This window comes from Crotalus tigris, unplaced genomic scaffold (assembly GCF_016545835.1).
Source record: "Crotalus tigris isolate CLP2741 ecotype Arizona unplaced genomic scaffold, ASM1654583v1 scf7180000021561.349155, whole genome shotgun sequence".
NCBI lineage: Eukaryota > Metazoa > Chordata > Lepidosauria > Squamata > Viperidae > Crotalus > Crotalus tigris.
Window position 1 is genome coordinate 258135 of NW_024098566.1, and position 19518 is coordinate 277652.

The window sequence follows — 19518 nt, forward strand, 5'->3', positions numbered from 1 at the left end:
CTTTCTATCCCTGATGATGTTCCCTAGTTGGGTCATGAAACATCTGCAAGAAAACCACCAAGCTCCTAGAGCACCAAGGACCCCTCATTTCAACCCTGAGCTGCAAATATTCTCTTGTGTTAGTAGCCATGAAATGTCCCAACCTGAATCAAGAAGGCATTCTAGTTTAGAGTCCTGAAGCTAAAATTTAAAAGTATCCAATTGACATCATTTGATGCTACAAAGAAGAGCGGGTCTGAAGGCAACTTCTGTTCCACTGATCAATTGTTCTAATTGTCAGGAAATTCCTCCTTAGTTCCAGGTTGCTTCTCTCTTTGATGAGTTTCCATCCGTTGCTTCTTGTCCTGCCTTCAGGGGCTTTGGAGAATAGCTTGACTCCCTCTTCTTTGGGGCAGCCCCTGAGATACTGGAATACTGCTATCATGTCCCCCCTGGTCCTTCTCTTCATTAAACTAGACATCCCCAATTCTAGCAACCGTTCCTTATATGTTTTAGCCTCCAGTCCCCTAATCATCTTTGTTGCTCTTCTCTGTACTCTTTCTAGAGTTTCAACATCTTTTTTACATCGCGGTGACCAAAACTGGATGCCGTATTCCAAGTGTGCCCTTACTAAGAGCATCAAGATGGGGGCCTTTATCTCCACAGAGATGATATTCCACAGGGAGGGAGCCACCACAGAGAAGGCCCTTGTTCTTGGCCCCACTAGATGGACTTCATAAGCGACGGGACCTTGCAGGATTCCTTGCCTGCCTGCTCTGGTGTATTACCTAATTTGGTGTATGTATACCAAATATCCCACAAAGCTAAGACACTCAGTCTGGTAACCTATATTCTTCTTAAAAAGTCATTATGGTGTCATTCCCTCATGAAGGGTAGAGAAGAATTGTTTTCTCTCCTCACGGCTATTCAGCCGAGCTCCCCTCATGACGTGGCTTTATTGGCACGTCCACTAAGCACTGTTGGTTTAATGTATGGAATTAAGGCCGCACAGTTTACTGAATTCACATTTGTAAAAACAAAATTAGATTAAGAGATTAAATTAATTCAGTACAGCATGTCTTGATGAATTGCATTTAAGCCACTTGCCTGCTGAACAAATTGCAATGGGCCAGTTTGACAGAACGAAGTAAATCGTAAATATGAATTGACAGCTCTCAGTGGCTAGAGCTGAAATTAAAGAGGCCAGACTGTGGAGGTACAGCAAGAGTGGAAAATAATCTGCTGTTATTTCATACAGTTTGTCTTTGAAAATGACTGTTAAACCTGGAATAAAGCAAATGGAAAACAACTCCATTCCATTCCATTCCATATTTTCTATTCTATTCTATTCTATTCTATTCTATTCTATTCTATTCTATTCTATTCTATTCTATTCTATTCTATTCCATTCCATTCCATTCCATTCCATATTCTGTTCTATTCTATTTATTATTTGTTATTCATTATTCATTATTCTATTCTATTCTGTTCTGTTGTTCTGTTCTGTTCTATTCTATTCTATTCTACTCTACTCTACTCTACTCTGTTCTATTCTATTCTATTCTATTCTATTCTATTCTTTCTTCATTATTCTATTCTACTCTACTCTACTCTACTCTACTCTACTCTACTCTACTCTACTCTACTCTACTCCTACTTCTTATTCTTATTTTATTCTAATTGGGAAAACATTGAAACTACTAATGATTTTGTTTTCGTAACATTAAACACCGTAAAGTCATCTGGCCTTTGACAGATCAATTGACCAATTTTTTTTTTTATCAATCCTAAGTGTGCTTAAGACTCTGGACCATCAACTCTCTGCAAAGAAGACAATTGGTTAAAGACTAGTGCAGACCCTTGGCTAAAAATATCAAATGTGATCTGCAGCCTTATATAGCATAAATCATCATCATCATCATCATCATCATCCCCTCTTAACACTGGGGATATTCTCAGTCTTCCCTAGCATTTTTTTTTTTTTCGTTTTTGACATGCAGGGGTACCCAACGCTACAGAAATTCCTAAGTTTTAAAGCAGAAAAGTCACAACAAACTCAAGCAGCAGAAAGATGTGAGCAATAGCGCCCTCGTGTGGCAGTAAAATTCTACTCCTACTTTATCCATTCTGATCCCATCAGATAATTCTGCAACCCCAACATCACGAAGGGCTTCAGTTGTGTTACCGCCATTGCTACCTTGACTTCTTCAGTTCCACAGACGTACATTCACACCAACCCCAGAATCCTTGGGAAGGCTAGGGCTACTCCTGCTGCATCCACATAATAAAGGTAAACTCAAAGGTGCTTTTTTTTTTGAGAAGGCAACTGGACTTTTCTTGTTTTTTCTTTGAAGACGTTTCCCTTCTCATTCCAGAAGCTTCTTCAGGTTCTGACTGGATGGTGGGGAACGGGAGGATTTATACTCCTTGCAGACAGCCGGTCCTTCGCCTTCTTTTAGAGAGTCGTTCAGGCCACTTGGAGGTTTATAAATGATTGAAGGGGTATAAATCCTTCCACTCCACGCCATCCAGTCAGAGCTGAAGAAGCTTCTTGGATGAGAAGCGAAACATCTTCAAAGAAAAACAAGAAAGTCATGTTGCCTCATGAAAAAAAAAAAAACACCTTTCAGACAACCAGGACCTGGAAGACTGAGCGTCTCCATAGCCAAATAAAGTTTTCCCATGTCTGGACGTGTCCAATTCTCATCTCTGTTTGTTTGCAAAGCATTGTCCGAAAACATTTACATGGTCATGTGATGGGTCAGGTGTGGGTGTGTCAAGTAAGGGTCTTGTGGTGGGTCTTGTGATGGGTCAGGTGTGGATGTGTCAAGTAAGGGTCTTGTGGTGGGTCTTGTGATGGGTCAGGTGAGGGTCTTGTGGTGGATCAGGTGAGGGTCTTGTGGTGGATCAGGTGTGGGTGTGTCAAGTGAGGGTCTTGTGGTGGGTCTTGTGATGGGTCAGGTATGGGTGTGTCAAGTGAGGGTCTTGTGGTGGGTCTTGTGATGGGTCAGGTGTGGGTGTGTCAAGTGAGGGTCTTGTGGTGAGTCTTGTGAGGGGTCAGGTGAGGGTCTTGTGGTGGATCAGGTGAGGGTCTTGTGGTGGATCAGGTGTGGGTGTGTCAAGTGAGGGTCTTGTGGTGGGTCTTGTGATGAGTCAGGTGTGGGTGTGTCAAGCGAGGGTCTTGTGGTGAGTCGTGTAATGGATCAGGTGTGGGTCACCAGTGAGAGTCTTGTGGTGTATATTGTGATGTGTCAGGTGTAGGTGCATCAAGTGAGGGTCTTGTGGTGGGTCTTGTGATGGATCAGGTGTGAGTCTGTAGGATGAGGGTGAGGCTCCTTCTCCAAGCTTCTGGGTTGGTTTCCCAATGCTTCATTTCCAGGCTGGCTAATGTCTTCAGGGGAGTTTAGGGGGGATGTCAGTGTTCTTTTGTCTTTAAGGGCTTCAAGTGTGGGTGTGTGTCAAGTGAGGGTCTTATGCTGGGTCTTGTGATGGGTCAGTGTGAGTCCCATTGGTGATGGGTCTTCTGATGGGGAAGAGCCATCAAGTCAAGGTCACTGGGAGGTGAACTACTGTTAGATGACCCTGAGGATCCCTGCAGACATTTTCTTGAGGAACCTCAACTTTCTTACCCATCCAGTAGGGCAGAGGCAGCCGGAGATGCATCCGTGACTGATGCAGCCCAGATTGTATGTCTGACAGGTCTTCATGCATTCCACTCCTTTCGCCCTCGGGTCATTTGGTGGACAGACAAACATGGTCATCGGATGCTTGCAGGAGACACTCCGCTTTGCTTTAAGGAATGGAAGAAGGGTGTGGTCAATCTGAGAAAGATCTTTGCACAGGCACAGAAAGGCCCAACAGCTCAATGTTGCAGCAAGACGGCTGCAGTGGCAAATGCGCAGTTGCAACGCTGGTAATCAAACTGCTACACAGCGTGTGTTGAAAAGAGGTTAATCGATTAAAGGTAAGGATAAAATCAGTCACAGAAAATGGAAATGCAGTATAGAATTGGGAAGAGTCCCAGATAAAACACAGCCTAATTTAATAGGATATCCAAATTAATTAGTATATTAAGAATATAGACTACAATTAGAATAGAATAGAATATAGAAATGAAGAATAGAATAGAATATAGAAATGAAGAATAGAATAAAATAGAATAGAATATAGAATAGAATAGAATATAGAAATGAAGAATAGAATAGAATAAAATAGAATAGAATATAGAAATGAAGAATAGAATAGAATAGTATAGAATAGAATAGAATAGAATAGAATATAGAAATGAAGAATAGAATAGAATAAAATAGAATAGAATATAGAAATGAAGAACAGAACAGAATAGAATAGAATAGAATAGAATAGAATATGAAATGGAGAGAAGAGAAGAGAATATGAAATGGAGAGAATAAATAGAATAGAATAGAATAGAATAGAATAGAATAGAATAGAATAGAATAGAATAGAATAGAATAGAGCTGAAAGGGACCTTGGAGGTCTTCTAGTCCAGCCCCCTGCTCAAACAGGAGAACCTATACCATTTTCAGACAAATGGTTGTCCAGTCTCTTCTTAAAAACTCTTTTTTAGGTGATAGGAATAGGTGATTGGAATAAAGACATCAACAAGAAAAAAAAATCAATTTATCCATCCATTCATTTATTACATTTGCCTTCATCCTGGGTGCGTTACAATATGTAAAATACAGAACTTAAAGGAATGTAATTACCTGGATGAAGCAACAGTAATGCTGCAAAATAATAAAAAAAAAATGACAGGGACTCCATAAGAACCTTAACCCCAGGCCTGGGAAGAGCAACTATGGGACCTTTGGAACATTTGAAATACAGCAGCCATAGTGTGAACAAGACCCTTTGGCTGTTAAATTTGCAACAAAACCGTGATTAAAATTGGTGCCAAAGATGTCCGATAGTTTTTGAAGGGCTCCCATGCTGATCCTTCTAATTGTGCTTCTCGTGATTTAGACATGGCCACCTAGGTTTGGTAGAGAAACAGACATGACACTACGCATCCAGTGTGAAAGCTGTTGTTGTAACATCGCTGATATATTAATGCCCAGAAGAAGAAAAAAGTTTCATTGGAATACTTATCGAGAGAATTAAAACATGCGAATAAAATAAAAACCCAGGTTTTACAGATTTCCGTGTTAAAGCTAATGTAGGAGAGACTTACTGTAACTGGACCCCCTTATAAATTGTCCATCTATTGGGTGATTTTAGAATATAAAATTCCTCATTGTCGGTAGCACATTAAAATATCATTTAAATAAAACCTGGGCACCCCTCCAGCTGCTCTGATACCCAAAATCTTGTGTTTGCTTAGCAGAATGGGCCAACAGTTCTAATATCAAATTAAATCGAGCAGAAGAGCGGGAATCAACTTTCCTTCGACTAATGAGCGGACTGATGCCATTTATAATAACCCCCAGGAAAGGATCATAACAGCAGATTTTAAGTCCTTCTCTTTGAATTGGGGATGTCTAGTTTAATGAAGAGAAGGATGGGGGGGGACATGATAGCAGTCTTCCAGTATCTCAGGGGCTGCCCCAAAGAAGAGGCAGTCAAGCTATTCTCCAAAGCGCCTGAAGGCAGGACAAGAAGCAACGGATGGAAATTAACCAAGGAGAGAAGCAACCTGGAACTAAGGAGAAACTTCCTGACAGTGAGAACAATTAACCAGTGGAACAACCTGCCTCCAGAAGCTGTGAATGCTCCAACATGGAAATTTTAAAGAAGAGACTGGACAACCTTTTGTCTGAAATGGTCTAGGGTTTCCTGCCTGAGCAGGGGGTTGGACTGGATGACCTCCAAAGTACCTTCCAACTTTACTACTACTACTACTATTACTACTACTACTACTACTATTATTATTATTATTATTATTATGGATCATCGCACAGTCAGCCAGATGTTCAGACTGGATTTGGCATTTTGTCTACCTATCGAGTCCTTACCCAGGACCTGGGATAGGCAGATGTGGATGTTGGATGGTATTATAGGTATCGTCGCAGGATGGAAGCAGTTCCTAGTAAGGCCGCCTTTTGCAATTGACTAATGGTGAATTTGTCAATGCTAATGGTGTTCAAGTGGTGCTCCAGTTGTTTTGGGATTGCACCCAAGGCACCTATGACTATTGGTACTACCCTTGCTTGCTTTTGCCACAGTCTTTCTATTTCTATTTGTAGGTCTTTGTATTTTGTTATCTTCTCCAGTTCTTTTTCTTCTATTCTGCTGTCTCCAGGCACTGCCACGTCCACTATCCAGACTTTTTTGTCTTTTTTATTGACAATTATTATTATTATTATTATTATTATTATTATTATTATTATTATTATTATTATTAATCCAATCAAAAGCAGGGAAATCTTTTTTGCCAAAAACTTCCTTTCAAGCGTTCCACACTGTAACATATCAAAGACTTTCCCCACATTTAGCAAAAGCACCATTGCCAATTTCAGTTTTACTGATAGGTTATTAATGATTCATCTAATATTATCTGAGGCTTGTCAGCCTGTGGAAAGAGGTAATTAAATATCACCTGTTCTCTATGGTGCCATCAACATTTTGGCTCAACTTCTAAGAAGATTGGGCAATAGCTTACACTCAGCAGAATCTTCACCCATCTCCAAGCTCATGGTTATATAATGGGGGTCTTCAAACTTGGCCCTTTTATGACTTAAATTTTCAAACAGAAGGAACTTTAATTTTATTGAAATCCAGGATCCAGCTTTGGAGTGAAAATTAATTCACAGGTGCAAAGCTCCTGCAAGCCACCTCCCTCCCTCTTTGCAAAATAAGAAGCCAATAACAGAAAGATGTTGAGAGAGAGAAAAAAAGAAATGTACTTGTCTAAAAAGAAAAAACAGACTTACGTACCTCTGGCAGAACGATGAACTGGGAAAAGAACATCTGGAAAGAAACTTCCCGGAAGTCTTTGTGAGCTGCAGTGCATCAGGCCGTTTTCACAATAGCTAGAAAGATAAATTTTAAAGCAGAAGGCTTTTTAAAAATAATGGCTACATCTTCCTTAAGCACCATGGACTTTCCTGGTTGATCTCTGGAATCAACGACCTTCATCCCTCAAACATGCAAGCTGCCAGCTCTGGAGGCCAAAATGTGTTTTGCAGAAATGCTGGGGAAATGGACATGGATCGACCAGGTCGACCCATCAACACTGATAGGGCAAATCACTTCATATAAATGGGTAGCAAACTCTCCTCCCTTCTAACACTGATGATGTTGCTTAGTTTGGTGATGAAACGTCTGCAAGAAAACAAGCTCAGAGAGCATCAAGGATCCCACAGCTGTCTTCTTCTTCTTCTTCTTCTTCTTCTTCTTCTTCTTCTTCTTCTTCTTCTTCTTCTTCTTCTTCTTCTTCTTCTTCTTCTTCTTCTTCTTCTTCTTCTTCTTCCTTCTTCTTCTTCTTCTTCTTCTTCTTCTTCTTCTTCTTCTTCTTCTTCTTCTTCTTCTTCTTCTTCTTCTTCTTCTCCTTCTCCTTCTCCTCCTTCTCCTTCTTCTTCTTCCTCCTCCTCCTCCTCCTCCTCCTCCTCCTTCTCCTCCTCCTCCATCATTCCACAAATGGCCAAGCTCAGAGAGCAGCAATGTGAGGATGACGAAACACTGAATCCTTCTTGGTCTGACACAGTTTTCGGGGTTATCTAGTTCTCATCCAATGGCATGAATCAATGCAGCTAGAGGGAAGGGCTGCTGGTTCCCTTTTCACTCTTGGCCATTTTGGAGATGGCCTGTTCTGCAGTCAAACTACCTGGACTAGAAGACCTCCAAGATCCTCTGTTCTGTTCTATCCTATCCTATCCTATCCTATCCTATCCTATTCCTATTCTTATTCCTATTCCATCTCATCCCATTCCATTACCATAATATTCTATTCTCTTCTACTCTACTCTACTCTACTCTACTCTACTCTACTCTACTCTACTCTACTCTATGGAAGAGAAGAGAAGAGAAGAGGAGAGGAGAGGAGAGGAGAGGAGATGAAATGGATAGAATAGAATAGAATAGAATGGAATGGAATGGAATGGAATGGAATGGAATGGAATGGAGTAGAGTAGAGTAGAGTAGAGTAGAGTAGAGTAGAGTAGAGTAGAGTAGAGTAGAGTAGAGTAGAATAGAATAGAATAGAATAGAATAGAATAGAATAGAATAGAGCTGGAAGGGACCTTGGAGGTCTTCTAGTCCAGCCCCCTACTCCAGCAGGAGAACCTATACCATCTCAGACAAGGTTCTGTCTACCCTCTTCTTAAAAATCTCCAGTGACGGAGCGCCCTATACTGCTGTCACGTCTCCCCTACTTCTTCTTTTCTTTAGACTAGCCAAACCCACATCCTGCAGCCCTTCTTCGTGTGTTTCAGGGCTCCCCACTTACCACATGGTGTGGTGATCGGAGAAGACGTCATCTGGCTGGAAGATCTCGCCATCGTAGTAACAAGAACACTGAGATCTGGGCACACAGTCGCCCTGTTGGTCGAGGTACGTCCCCAGTGGGCAAAAACAGCCCTCGGTACAAAATTCCTGGCAATCTGTGTCCGGATGTCCGAGCGACCGGCAGGTCTGATTGCACGGACTTCCACACTGTCGGTAAAGTTGGCCTTCTGGACAATTCATGGCTGCAAAACAATTTTTTAAAAAAATGGGTCAGAGAACGTTTGGAGTTACTACTCAATCGATTCGTCAACGCCTCCTCCTATTCTGCGACTGCTGGATGAAAAGAATATATTTGAAAGGATGAATTACTAATTTTTAAATGCTTGGAAGAAGGAAATATCTCTGGAAAAAAAGAGGCATGGCTTTAAGGAAGGGGGGGGTTCACATGACACAGGAAAACCCAAGTGAAGATGGCCCTGGACCTCTGAGTTTATATGGGAGAAATCCAATATTATTGTCCCAATATTGTCCTTGTGGATGCTGGGGCAGGTCTGGCGTGGGATGGCGTTGAATCGTGGATTTCAAATTTCTGATTTGGACTGTCTTCTGCCCCCTTTTTTTCATTTTGTGCAGGAAGAAAGTGCAGTGCAACAGGTTCTTCCGCTTTCTAGAGATAACCATGGATTCCAAGCAGCAAATGAACTTTTATTTCTGGCTTGTCTACCTTGGGAGTGAAAAAGCAAAACCTAAGACAGCCACTCTAGAAAGAGTGCAGAGAAGAGCAACAAAGATAATCAGGGAGCTGGAGGCTAAAACATATAACGAACAGTTGCTGGAATTGGGTATGTCTAGTTTAATGAAGAGAAGGATGAGGGGTGACAGGATAACAGTGCTCCAGTATCTCAGGGGCTGCCACAAAGAAGAGGGAGTCAAGCTATTCTCCAAAGCCCCTGAAGGCAGGACAAGAAGAAATGGATGGAAACTAACCAAGGAGAGAAGCAACCTGGAACTAAGGAGAAACTTTCTGACAGTTAGAACAATTACCCAGTGGAACCACCTGCCTCCAGAAGCCGTGAATACTCCAACACTGGAAGTTTTTAAGAAGAAACTGGACAGCCATTTGTCCAAAATGGTACAGGGTTTCCTGCTGGACTAGATAACCTCCAAGGTCCTTTCCAACTTTATTATTATTATTATTGATCATCGCACAGTCAGCCAGATGTTCAGACTGGATTTGGCATTTTGTCTACCTATCGAGTCCTTATCCAGGACCTGGGATAGGCAGATGTGGATGTTTGATGGTATTACAGATATCGTCGCAGGATGGAAGCAGTTCCTAGTAAGGCCACCTTTTGCAATTGACTAATAGAGAATTTGTCAATGCTAATGGTGTTCAAGTGGTGCTCCAGTTGTTTTGGGATTGCACCCAAGGAGCCTATGACTATTGGTACTATCCTTGCTTGCTTTTGCCACAGTCTTTCTATTTCTATTTGTAGTTCTTTGTATTTTGTTATCTTCTCCAGTTATTTCTCGTCTATTCTGCTGTCTCCAGGCACTGCCATGTCCACTATCCAGACTTTTTTGTCTTTCTTATCGACAATTGTTAAGTCTGGGGTGTTATGTTGCAGGTGCTTGTCTGTTTGAATTATTATTATTAATAATAATAATAATAATAATAATAATAATAATAATAATAATAACAACAACAACACTGATGGTGCTGTATCTCCAGAGGCCAAATTCTTCCTATCGTCCAGCTCCATTTTCTGTCTTAAGCAGGCAGAAAAATAGGAGATTTCCTAAATCAATTTTGGGCTGTTCAAAACCAATTAAGTGGAAGTGTCCTCAGAAAAACGTACGCTGCAAAGAACAAGTTCCATTTAACGTATAAAACACGAATAGAACTTGCTGTTAGTAAGTCTACAACGTACAGTCCCACCACTCTTTCCAAACTCTAGATGGCAGCAATTCCAACATTATGCTCTTTTCACAAAACAGCTTCCCCCAAACTCAACAGCATTGAGACAAAAAAGTTTTGATGAGAAGGGAGTTTACATTAGCTGAGATTTCATATTCATTGGCTTTAAAGATATACTTCGTAGCATATACAGGGAGATAAGATTGAATTTGTGAAAGAAAGTATAAGGTATATTTTATAAAATATAATTTCTCCTTAGTTGGGTATATCTAGTCTAGTGAAAAGAAGGACTAGGAGTGACAGGATAGCAGTCTTCCAGTATCTCAGGGGTTGCCCCAAAGAAGAGGCAGTCAAGCTATTCTCCAAAGTGCCTGAAAGCAGGACAAGAAGCAACGGGTGGAAACTAACCAAGGAGAGAAGCAACCTGGAATTAAGGAGAAACTTCTTCACAGTGAGGACAATTAACCAGTGGAACAACCTGCCTCCAGAAGCTGTGAATGCTTCAACACTGGACGTTTTTAAGAAAAGACTGGACAGCCATTTGTCTGAAATGCTGTAGGATTTCCTGCCTGAGCAGGGGGTTGGACTAGATGACCTCCAAGGTCCTTTCCAAGTCTCTTACCCTGTTATTCTTCTTTTTTGGGAGTTGAGCATCTACTAAACAAAGCAGCCACCCACTTCATCATTGAAGAATGCCTGTCCTGGAGCCAGAGGCATTCTTGAAATGAGAGCTGTTGCTTTCGGAATGCCAGCACCCCCCTTCTCTTGGATAATTAAAATAATTGGTTTAAATGTTAGCATTCAGATGGGGGCGGGGAACACATGGAATATGCAGAAAAATGACAGCAGCTGGACAAGGCAATCCAGCATTAGTTTTCAACTAATTTAGATTTGGTTTTCAACTAATTAGAATTCAACAATCAAGCCTGTAAGAAAACCCAGGAGAAGTGGATTAACTCCAAGGTCACCTTCAGACCCACAATCAAGTAAGCAAGACCCCAATCAAGAACTGCCAAAGAGACATCAGCAAACAGCCCAACCAAAGACCCCCACTCACCCACAGAGACAAACAAAACACCAGAACATATATTAACAGCAAACAACACTCCTTACTAGCACTGATGATGTTACCTAGTTGGGTCATGAAACGTCTGCAAGAAAACAAGCAAGTTCAGAGAGCACCAAAGACCCCATAGCTCAGGCAGGAGAACCTACACCATTTCAGACAAGTAACTGTCCAGCCTCTTCTTAAAACCTCCAGTGATGGAGCACCCATGATTTCTGGTGGCCAGCGGTTCCACTGGTTAATTATCCTCACAGTCAGGAAGTTTCTCCTTAAATCCAGGTTGCTTCTCTCTTGGCTCTTTTCTGGGATGGATGGATAGATTGTAGAGAAGGAGGTATGGATAGATGGGAGGAAGGAATGGGGGGATAGATAGATAGATAGATAGATAGATAGATAGATAGATAGATAGACAGACAGACAGACAGACAGACAGACAGACAGACAGACAGACAGACAGATAGATAGATGGATTAGAGAGAAGGAGGGATGGATAGATGGGATGAAGGAATGGGGGATAGATAGATGGATGGATGGATGGATGGATGGATGGATGGATGGATGGATTAGAGGGAAGGAAGGAAGGAAGGAAGGAAGGAAGGAAGGATGGATTAGAGGGAAGGAGGGATAGATAGATTTGATGGAGGGATGGGGGATAGATGATAGATGATAGAAGATAGATAGATAGATAGATAGATAGATAGATAGATAGATAGATAGAGATAGATAGATAGATAGATAGATAGATAGATAGATAGATAGATAGATAGATAGGGAGATAGAGAGATAGATAGACAGCCTCCTTGATCCAAATAATAATAATAATAATAATAATAATAGACTTGGAGGGGATCTTGGAGGTCATCTAGTCCAACCCCCTGCTCAGGAAGGAAACCCTATACCATTTTGGACAAATGGCTGTCCAGTCTCTTCTTAAAAACCTCCAGTGTTGGAGCATTCACCGCTTCTGGAGGTGAAGTGAGCGAGACACATTTTAGTGCTACACATTCACACAACCTCGCTGTCCCTTAACAACCCACTCCCAGGCCTGACTTTATTGAGCCCATGTTTGGTCCAGAAGCACCTACCACAAAATTCCGGCTTCCTCCAGTTGATCAGCACCCCTTTGCGGGCGCAAGCCATGGCATAGGCCGAGACCGCCGTGCACAAGCAGTCTCTGCCATCCGCGCAGGAGCAGACGTCGTAGCGGCAGTTCTTCAGGTAAGGAGAAGGGCTGACCTCCGGGTGGCAGGGCGCGAACAGGGGTGACAGCAGGACCGAGCAGGAGCTGTCCGCGTACCTGGCTGGAAGGACAGCAGGTTCAACACAGGAGCCACGGAGCAAGAATTGCAACTCATCGCAAATACGGTAACTGTGCTGTTTGGGCAGGGAGGGATTATTTTATTGATGTTTCGAAAACACCCGTCTCCCTCAAAGAGGGGCTTGGATCCTTATTGCTGATCAGCCTTGTTTATTTATCCAGTTTTGGTCAGCACAATGTAAAAAAGAGGTGGAGACTCTAGAAAGAGTGTAGAGAAGAGCAACAAAGATGATCAGGGGGCTGGAGGCTAAAACATATAAGGAACGGCTGCTGGAATTGGGTCTGTCCAGTTCTCACCCCTCGTCCTTCTCTTCGTTAAACTGGACATACCCAATTCCAGTCACCGTTCCTTATATGCTTTAGCCTCCAGTCCCCTGATCATCTTGGTTGCTCTTCTCTGTACTCTTTCTAGAGTCTCAACCTCTTTTTTACATCGTGGTGACCAAAACTGGATGCCGTATTCCAAGTGTGGCCTTACCAAGGCATTGTAAAGTGGTATTAACACTTCATGTGATCTTGATTCTACCCCTTTTTTAATGCAGCCTAGCACTGTGTTGGCCTTTTTGGCAGCTGCAGCACACGGCTGGCTCATATTTAGGTGATTGTCCACTAGGACTCCAAGATCCCTCCCGCAGTTACTACTATTGAGCAAGGTACCACCTATACTGTATCTGTGCCTTTGGTTTTTCTTGCCTAAATGTAGAACCTTGCTTTTTTCACCATTGAATTTAATTTTGTTAGATAGCGTCCAGTGTTCAAGTCTGTCCAGATCCTCCTGTATCCTAAGCCTGTAACTTCTGGAGTGTTGGCTATTCCTGCCAGCTAGATATCGTCTGCAAATTTGATGAGTTCCCCATCTATCTCCTCATCCAAATCGTTGATGAAGATGTTGAAGAGCACGGCGCCCTTCCTGCGATGGGGCAGAGAGACGCAGGTAGAGAAACCAAATCAGGAAATCTCTTTTAAGTATTTTTTTTTTTAACAGGGTGAATTGGGGAGAGGTAAGAAATAACCTTTCATCTTTTTGTTGTGTGTGTGTGTGTAGCCTTGGGTAGCCTGCCAAAGCAACATTCCTAAAGTGGGCCCAGCCAAGGAGGAAAAAAAAAAAAAAAGGAAGGGCCAAGAGAATAACAAAACTCGTTTTAATGCAAAAAGTGGATATTACGCATTTAATCGCGTCCCGCTTTGGCCGTGCTAAAAGCTACACTCCAGCGCATAAACCAGAATCCTGATTTAATGCGTGGAGTGGAGTGGACTCTTGTCCCTAAAAGGGAGAATTGTGTCTGCCTTTAACGTGCACAGAACTCTTGGCTGGATCAAAATAAGACCCTGCTATTTTAAATCACAGCCCACAAGGGCTCTGTCATAAGCACACCCACCTAAGCGAGGATTGAGGCTGCAGGAATTGCTGTCTTGTTTTTGCAGATCTTCACAGTCCCCCTTCAGCTTCCAAGAATTTCCAAAGTCCTCCACAAGGGTTTCCACCAGTCCAGAAGGGGTGAGGAAATCATCTCCTTGATTGCCATTGTAGTTGCCACACAAGCCACAAATTTGTTCGGTGTATTCTGAAGATAACTAGAACAAAGGCGGAGGCGGAAAAAAAAAAAAGCTTATTTTCCTTTGCAGGAGTTTGAAAATAGAAAACAACAACAAATAAATAAAACAGTGTACACAACTGGAAGACAGGAAAGCCTGGAGCAGTGGTTCTCAACCTGTGGGTCGGGACCCCATTTGGGGTCGAACGACCATTTCACGGGGGTCGCCAAACAAGGCTGTCCGCCATTTTTTCCCCCTTTTCTTTGGCCACGCCCCTGGCACCCGGTGATGTATAAGTGGTTGGGGGTCACCACAACATGGGGAACTGTATTATGGGGTCGCGGCATTAGAAAGGTTGAGAACTACTGCCCTGGAGGAACGTTGTCCATGGGGTCGCGATGGGTCGGACACAACTTTGCAACTAACAACACACAACTGGAAACGTCCACTAAACGTGCCTGGAGCTAGTTGTCGTATTTATTGGATATCTAGGTAGTGCTTGACTTAACAACAATAGTCTGTGGTTAAGTGAAACATTGTTAAGTGGATTTTGCTCCATTTTGTGAACTTTCTTTCCACAGATCACTGAAGTTGTTAAGTGAGTAACCTGGTTGTTAAGTGGATCTGGCTTCCCCCATTGACTTTGCTTGTCCAAAGGCAGCAAAAAGGGGATCACGTGATCCTGAGAGGCTGCGACCGTCGTAAGTATGAACCAGTTGCCCAGCGTCCGAATTTTGATCACGTGACCCGGGCGAGGCTGCAAGGGGTCGGAAGTGTGAAAAACGGCCATAGGTCCCCTTTTATTTCAGTGCCATTGTTAACTCTGAACCGTCCCTAAAGGAACCGTTGTAAGTTCGAGGAGCAGCTGAACTTAAAGGCTGCTTCTTAGATCAAAACATCTCTTAAGAGGCTCATACTCAAAACAGGTGTATATTCCATAAGAGGAAGGGGGTTCAATCATTCTTAATTTTTTAAAAAAGGGAATGGGGGAAGAGGGAAAAAAGATTCTTTTCGTGTCCATCCGGGGAAAGCCTGGATGGAAGCAAAAGTGAATTTATTACAAGCCCCTAAAACGGCGATTGGTTTGGCGAAAGAGGGAAGAGAGAAAAAAAAACTTTGTGAAGCACAAACATCACCCCGAAAAAGTCTTCCCCGTATTCAGGGTGCATTCTGGGACCTTCTCTTGTGCTCCTCCCCAACGGTTTGAACCCAAGGAGAAGTTGGGGATTCACTAAACACCAAAACCACACACACAACCTCATTATTTGCTTCTAAAACTCTACAGTTACTGAAAACATGAGAGTAGAAAGACAAGTTTTTCCTGTCTGCTCATGCCATGGAATATCTTAAATTCAGGATCATCTTCTTTTGGCTTAAACGTTCAAAAAAAAAAGTCTTCCAGAAGGATTTATATTTTTAATAATAATAATAATAATAATAATAATAATAATAATAATAATAATAATAATGTTGGAAGGTACCTTGGAGGTCATCTAGTCCAACCCCCTGCTCAGGCAGGAAACCCTACACCATTTCGGACAAATGGCTGTCCAGTCTCTTCTTAAAAACTTCCAGTGTTTGCTTCTGACAAGCGAAGTCAATGCCGGATCCACTTCCCAGCTGGGTTACTAACTTATCAACTGCAGCAATTTGTCTAACGACTGGGGCAAGAACAGTTGTAAAATGGGGCAAAACTCACTTAATAATTATCTCGTTTAACCAAAATTTGGGCTTCAGCTGTGGTCATTAAGTCGAGAACTAACTGTATATTTTTAGTGCTGGCTTCTTAAAGGATAAAGCAAAATCTACTCAGTTTAGACAGATTTACTTCTATGCAGATAAAAGCTCATAGGTATGGACAGCAACTAAATCCAGGCAAATTTAAAGAAGAAATTTCTACAAGATAGATACTCTTTTGATATTAATACTAAATATATTACAGTTACCAACTGTGAGAAAAGGGAGATGGGGCATATGAAATAATGCTGTAATTGGGGGAGTGAAAGGATTTCTGGGATGTTTTAGGAACTTGTCTATTTTTTATAATATTTCTTTTCATGTATATTTCAGTGTATTTGTTGAAAATGGTGGCTGAGCATTGAAAGTTGGAAGGGCACGGAGGGAAAAGATGCCATTGTTTGGGAACGTAGCAGGAAACTCAGATTATGCAACATTTGTCATAAATATGTCTGCTACGTTCGTTGGGAATGACTCGCTTCCCCCAATTGTCTAAAATATTTGGCACTGTCTCCTGTTGTGCCTGGGCATTAAAATTATTTTTTTCATCCTCCAAAGCAGCCACCCACCAATGTTGAAGGAACAGAAGCATTTGGGAAAAGAAAAAGAAAAAAAAAACAGGAGAAAATCAGATGGTACATTGGAAATATAGGTAGTCCTTCATTTATGACCACGATTGAGCTCAACATTTGTGTTGTGTTGTTAAGTGGATTTTGCCCTATTTTTCTGAACTTTCTTGCCACTAGTATTAAATTGTTAAGTCAGTAACACTGTTGTTAAACAAATCTGGCTCCTCCATTAACTTTGCTTGTCGGAAGGTCACCAAAGGTGATGTTCACATGACTCCAGGACACTGCAACCATCATAAAAATGAATCAGTTGGCTCAAATGCTGGAACACTGCTATCATGTCACCCCTGTTTCTTCTTTTCTTTAGACTAGCCAAACCCAAGTCCCACAGCCGTTCTTCGTATGTTTTGGTCTCCAGGCCTTGGATCCTCTTAGTTGCTCTTCTCTGGGTTTTTTTTCCAAGGTCTCAACATCTTTTTTGTGATATGGTGACCAAAATTGGCTGCAGTATTCCAGGTGTGGCCTCACTAGGGTTTTATAAAGTGGTACTAATCACTAATCTAGTGATGCTGTAACAGTCACAAGTGTGAGGATCAGTCTTTTTTCAGCACCATAACTTTGAACAGATTCTAAATGAACGGTCATAAGTGGAGTTTGTTTCAGGATCTGGGTTGACTTCTGTCAAGAAGAGAGCACAAAGTTTGCTCCTGACAGGCCACTAAATACACATCTATAAAGAGTCTATTTTATAGAGAGAGAATAGAGCTGGAAGGAACCCTGGAGGTCTTCTAGTCCAACCCCCTGCTCAAGCAGGAGAATCTACTCCATCTCAGACAGGTGACTGTCCAGTCTCTTCTTAAAAACCTCCAGTGATGGAGCGCCCACAATTTCTGGTGGCAAGATGTTCCCCTGGTTAATTGTCCTCACTGTCAGGAAGTTTCTCCTTAATTCCAGGTTGCTTCTCTCTTTGGTCAGTTTCCAACCATTGTTTCTTGTCCTGCCCTCTGGTGCTTTGGAGAATAACATGACCCCCTCTTCCTTGTGGCAGCCCCTCAAATACTGGAACACTGCTATCATGTCTCCCCTATTTCTTCTTTTCTTTAGACTAGCCAGATCCAAGTCCCGCAGCTGTTCTTCGTATGTTTTAGTCTCCAAGCCTTGGATCATCTTAGTTTCTTTGCTCTGAATTTTTTCCAAACTCTCAACATCTTTTCTTTTTTGTGTGTGTGTGATATGGTGAACAAAATTGGCTGCAGTATTCCAGGTGTGGCCTCACTAGGGTTTTTATAAAGCAGTACTAATACTTTGCGTGATCTTGATTATTCGGGGATAACAATCACAGGTCCGCAAACTAGAAATCCACACATGGCAAGGTTTTTGATGTGCCTCTACAATTTGCCCTCACCTCCCTCTCAAGTTCAAATTGTTTATTTGGCTCTGCTAAATGGACCAAACGTGGCACAGATCTTTTCAGAGTTGGCCAATTTGTTTCTAACTCAGTAACTCGTCCTGACCAGTGATTTGAATCTGAGGAAATTCTGCCTTGCCTTCAATTCTACAAACCCCCAGAAAAGTTCCTGATCAAGGTTAAAAACCAAAAAACTAAAACTAAACGTCTATTTTAATGTAGTAACATTTAGCACGGATCATCATCTTTTGAAATCAAGGAAAAAAGCGATCAGACAAGAAAACAAAGTGACCTTTAAGAACAAATTGCTGGAACAGGAAATGATGTAAACAAAGAATCTTTTACTCATAATTTCATGGAAAGAAAATATAAAGAGAGGAGAGAAAGGGGGGGAGGGGGGGACAGTGTAGAATTTCACTATTATTTGGCTTTCTTTAATGAAATTAATCTACCTGCAGGAATCGTTAAGCACAATGTACTCCAGGAAACGCAGTTGCTATTGAAGTTTTAGTGATCCTAAAAAGCAGTCTGCTTGAGATTCTCCAAGTCTTATGTCCTGGGTAGTCTTTTCTGCAATGATGAATTGTTAGATTTCACCCAGAGAGTTTATTGGTTTCTTGCAGAAAAAAAGGTGTTACTTTTATTTAAAGTTCTAATTATGTACCTTGTATGAATATATGTATTATGAAGAGCGGTTGCAGAAATTGGGTATGCCTACCTTAATGAAAAGAAGGACTAGAGGTGACATGATAGCAGTCTTCCAATATTTGAGGGGCTTCCACAGAGAAGAGGGGGTCAACCTATTCTCCAAAGCCCCTGAGGGCAGGACAAGAAGCAACGGATGGAAACTAATCAAGGAAAGGAGCAACCTGGAATTAAGGAGGAATTTCCTGACAGAACAATTAACCAATATAACAGAAGTTGCCTCCAGAAGTTGTGGGTGCTCCAACACTGAAAGTTTTTAAGAGATTGGGCATTTGTCCAGAATAATGTAGAGTTTCCAGCTTGTGCTGGAGGTTGGACTAGAAGATCTCCAAGGTCCCTTCCAATTCTGTTATTCTGTTATATAAGTTTATGTAATATAATAGAGCATAATACCCATCTTGCCAGTTATTCTTTTGCCTCATTCCTCACCCACAATTCCATGTTTTCTGCATAGTGAGAAATGCTGTCAAAGGCTGTATCCACATGAAACACTTAATTATGGCTTAAGAAATTCTAAACTCAACATTTTAACTTTGTACAACATACTATACCTAACCAAAGATCCTGGAGTTGCCCAAACGTAAGGCAAAATGGGATCAATTTATTTAGGTTCAATATGTCATACAAACATTTCTGTGCCAGCACTTCCATGTTTTTTCTTTAAATCAGGAATTCCATTATCAATCTTATCCAAGTGTAAAAATGAAGTCATTTTGGACATTTCATTAGTCCTTGATTAGAAAACCAGCAAAAAAAAAAAAAAGTTTAGGGATAGTGTAAGAAAACACTTAGGTGGGATTGCCAAAAAAAACCTACGTAGATGGTTTCATGAAGTCAACAGTAAGTCTTCATCTTTTCAAAAAAAGAAATAAACATTTG

The 19518-nt window shown here is 41.6% G+C and overlaps 1 protein-coding gene across 1 annotated transcript in view; it reads right to left on the reverse strand.

The window, feature by feature from the left end:
- VWF (von Willebrand factor) overlaps positions 1-19518 on the reverse strand; it is a 113503-nt gene that overhangs the window by 61829 nt on the left and 32156 nt on the right. The window contains exons 14-18 of the mRNA XM_039318792.1: positions 14064-14259; positions 12452-12667; positions 8384-8624; positions 6874-6968; positions 3609-3769 (exon numbers count right to left, since the gene is read on the reverse strand). Of these exons, the coding sequence (XP_039174726.1) occupies positions 3609-3769; positions 6874-6968; positions 8384-8624; positions 12452-12667; positions 14064-14259 (909 nt within the window). The remainder of the gene's footprint in view (positions 1-3608; positions 3770-6873; positions 6969-8383; positions 8625-12451; positions 12668-14063; positions 14260-19518) is intronic.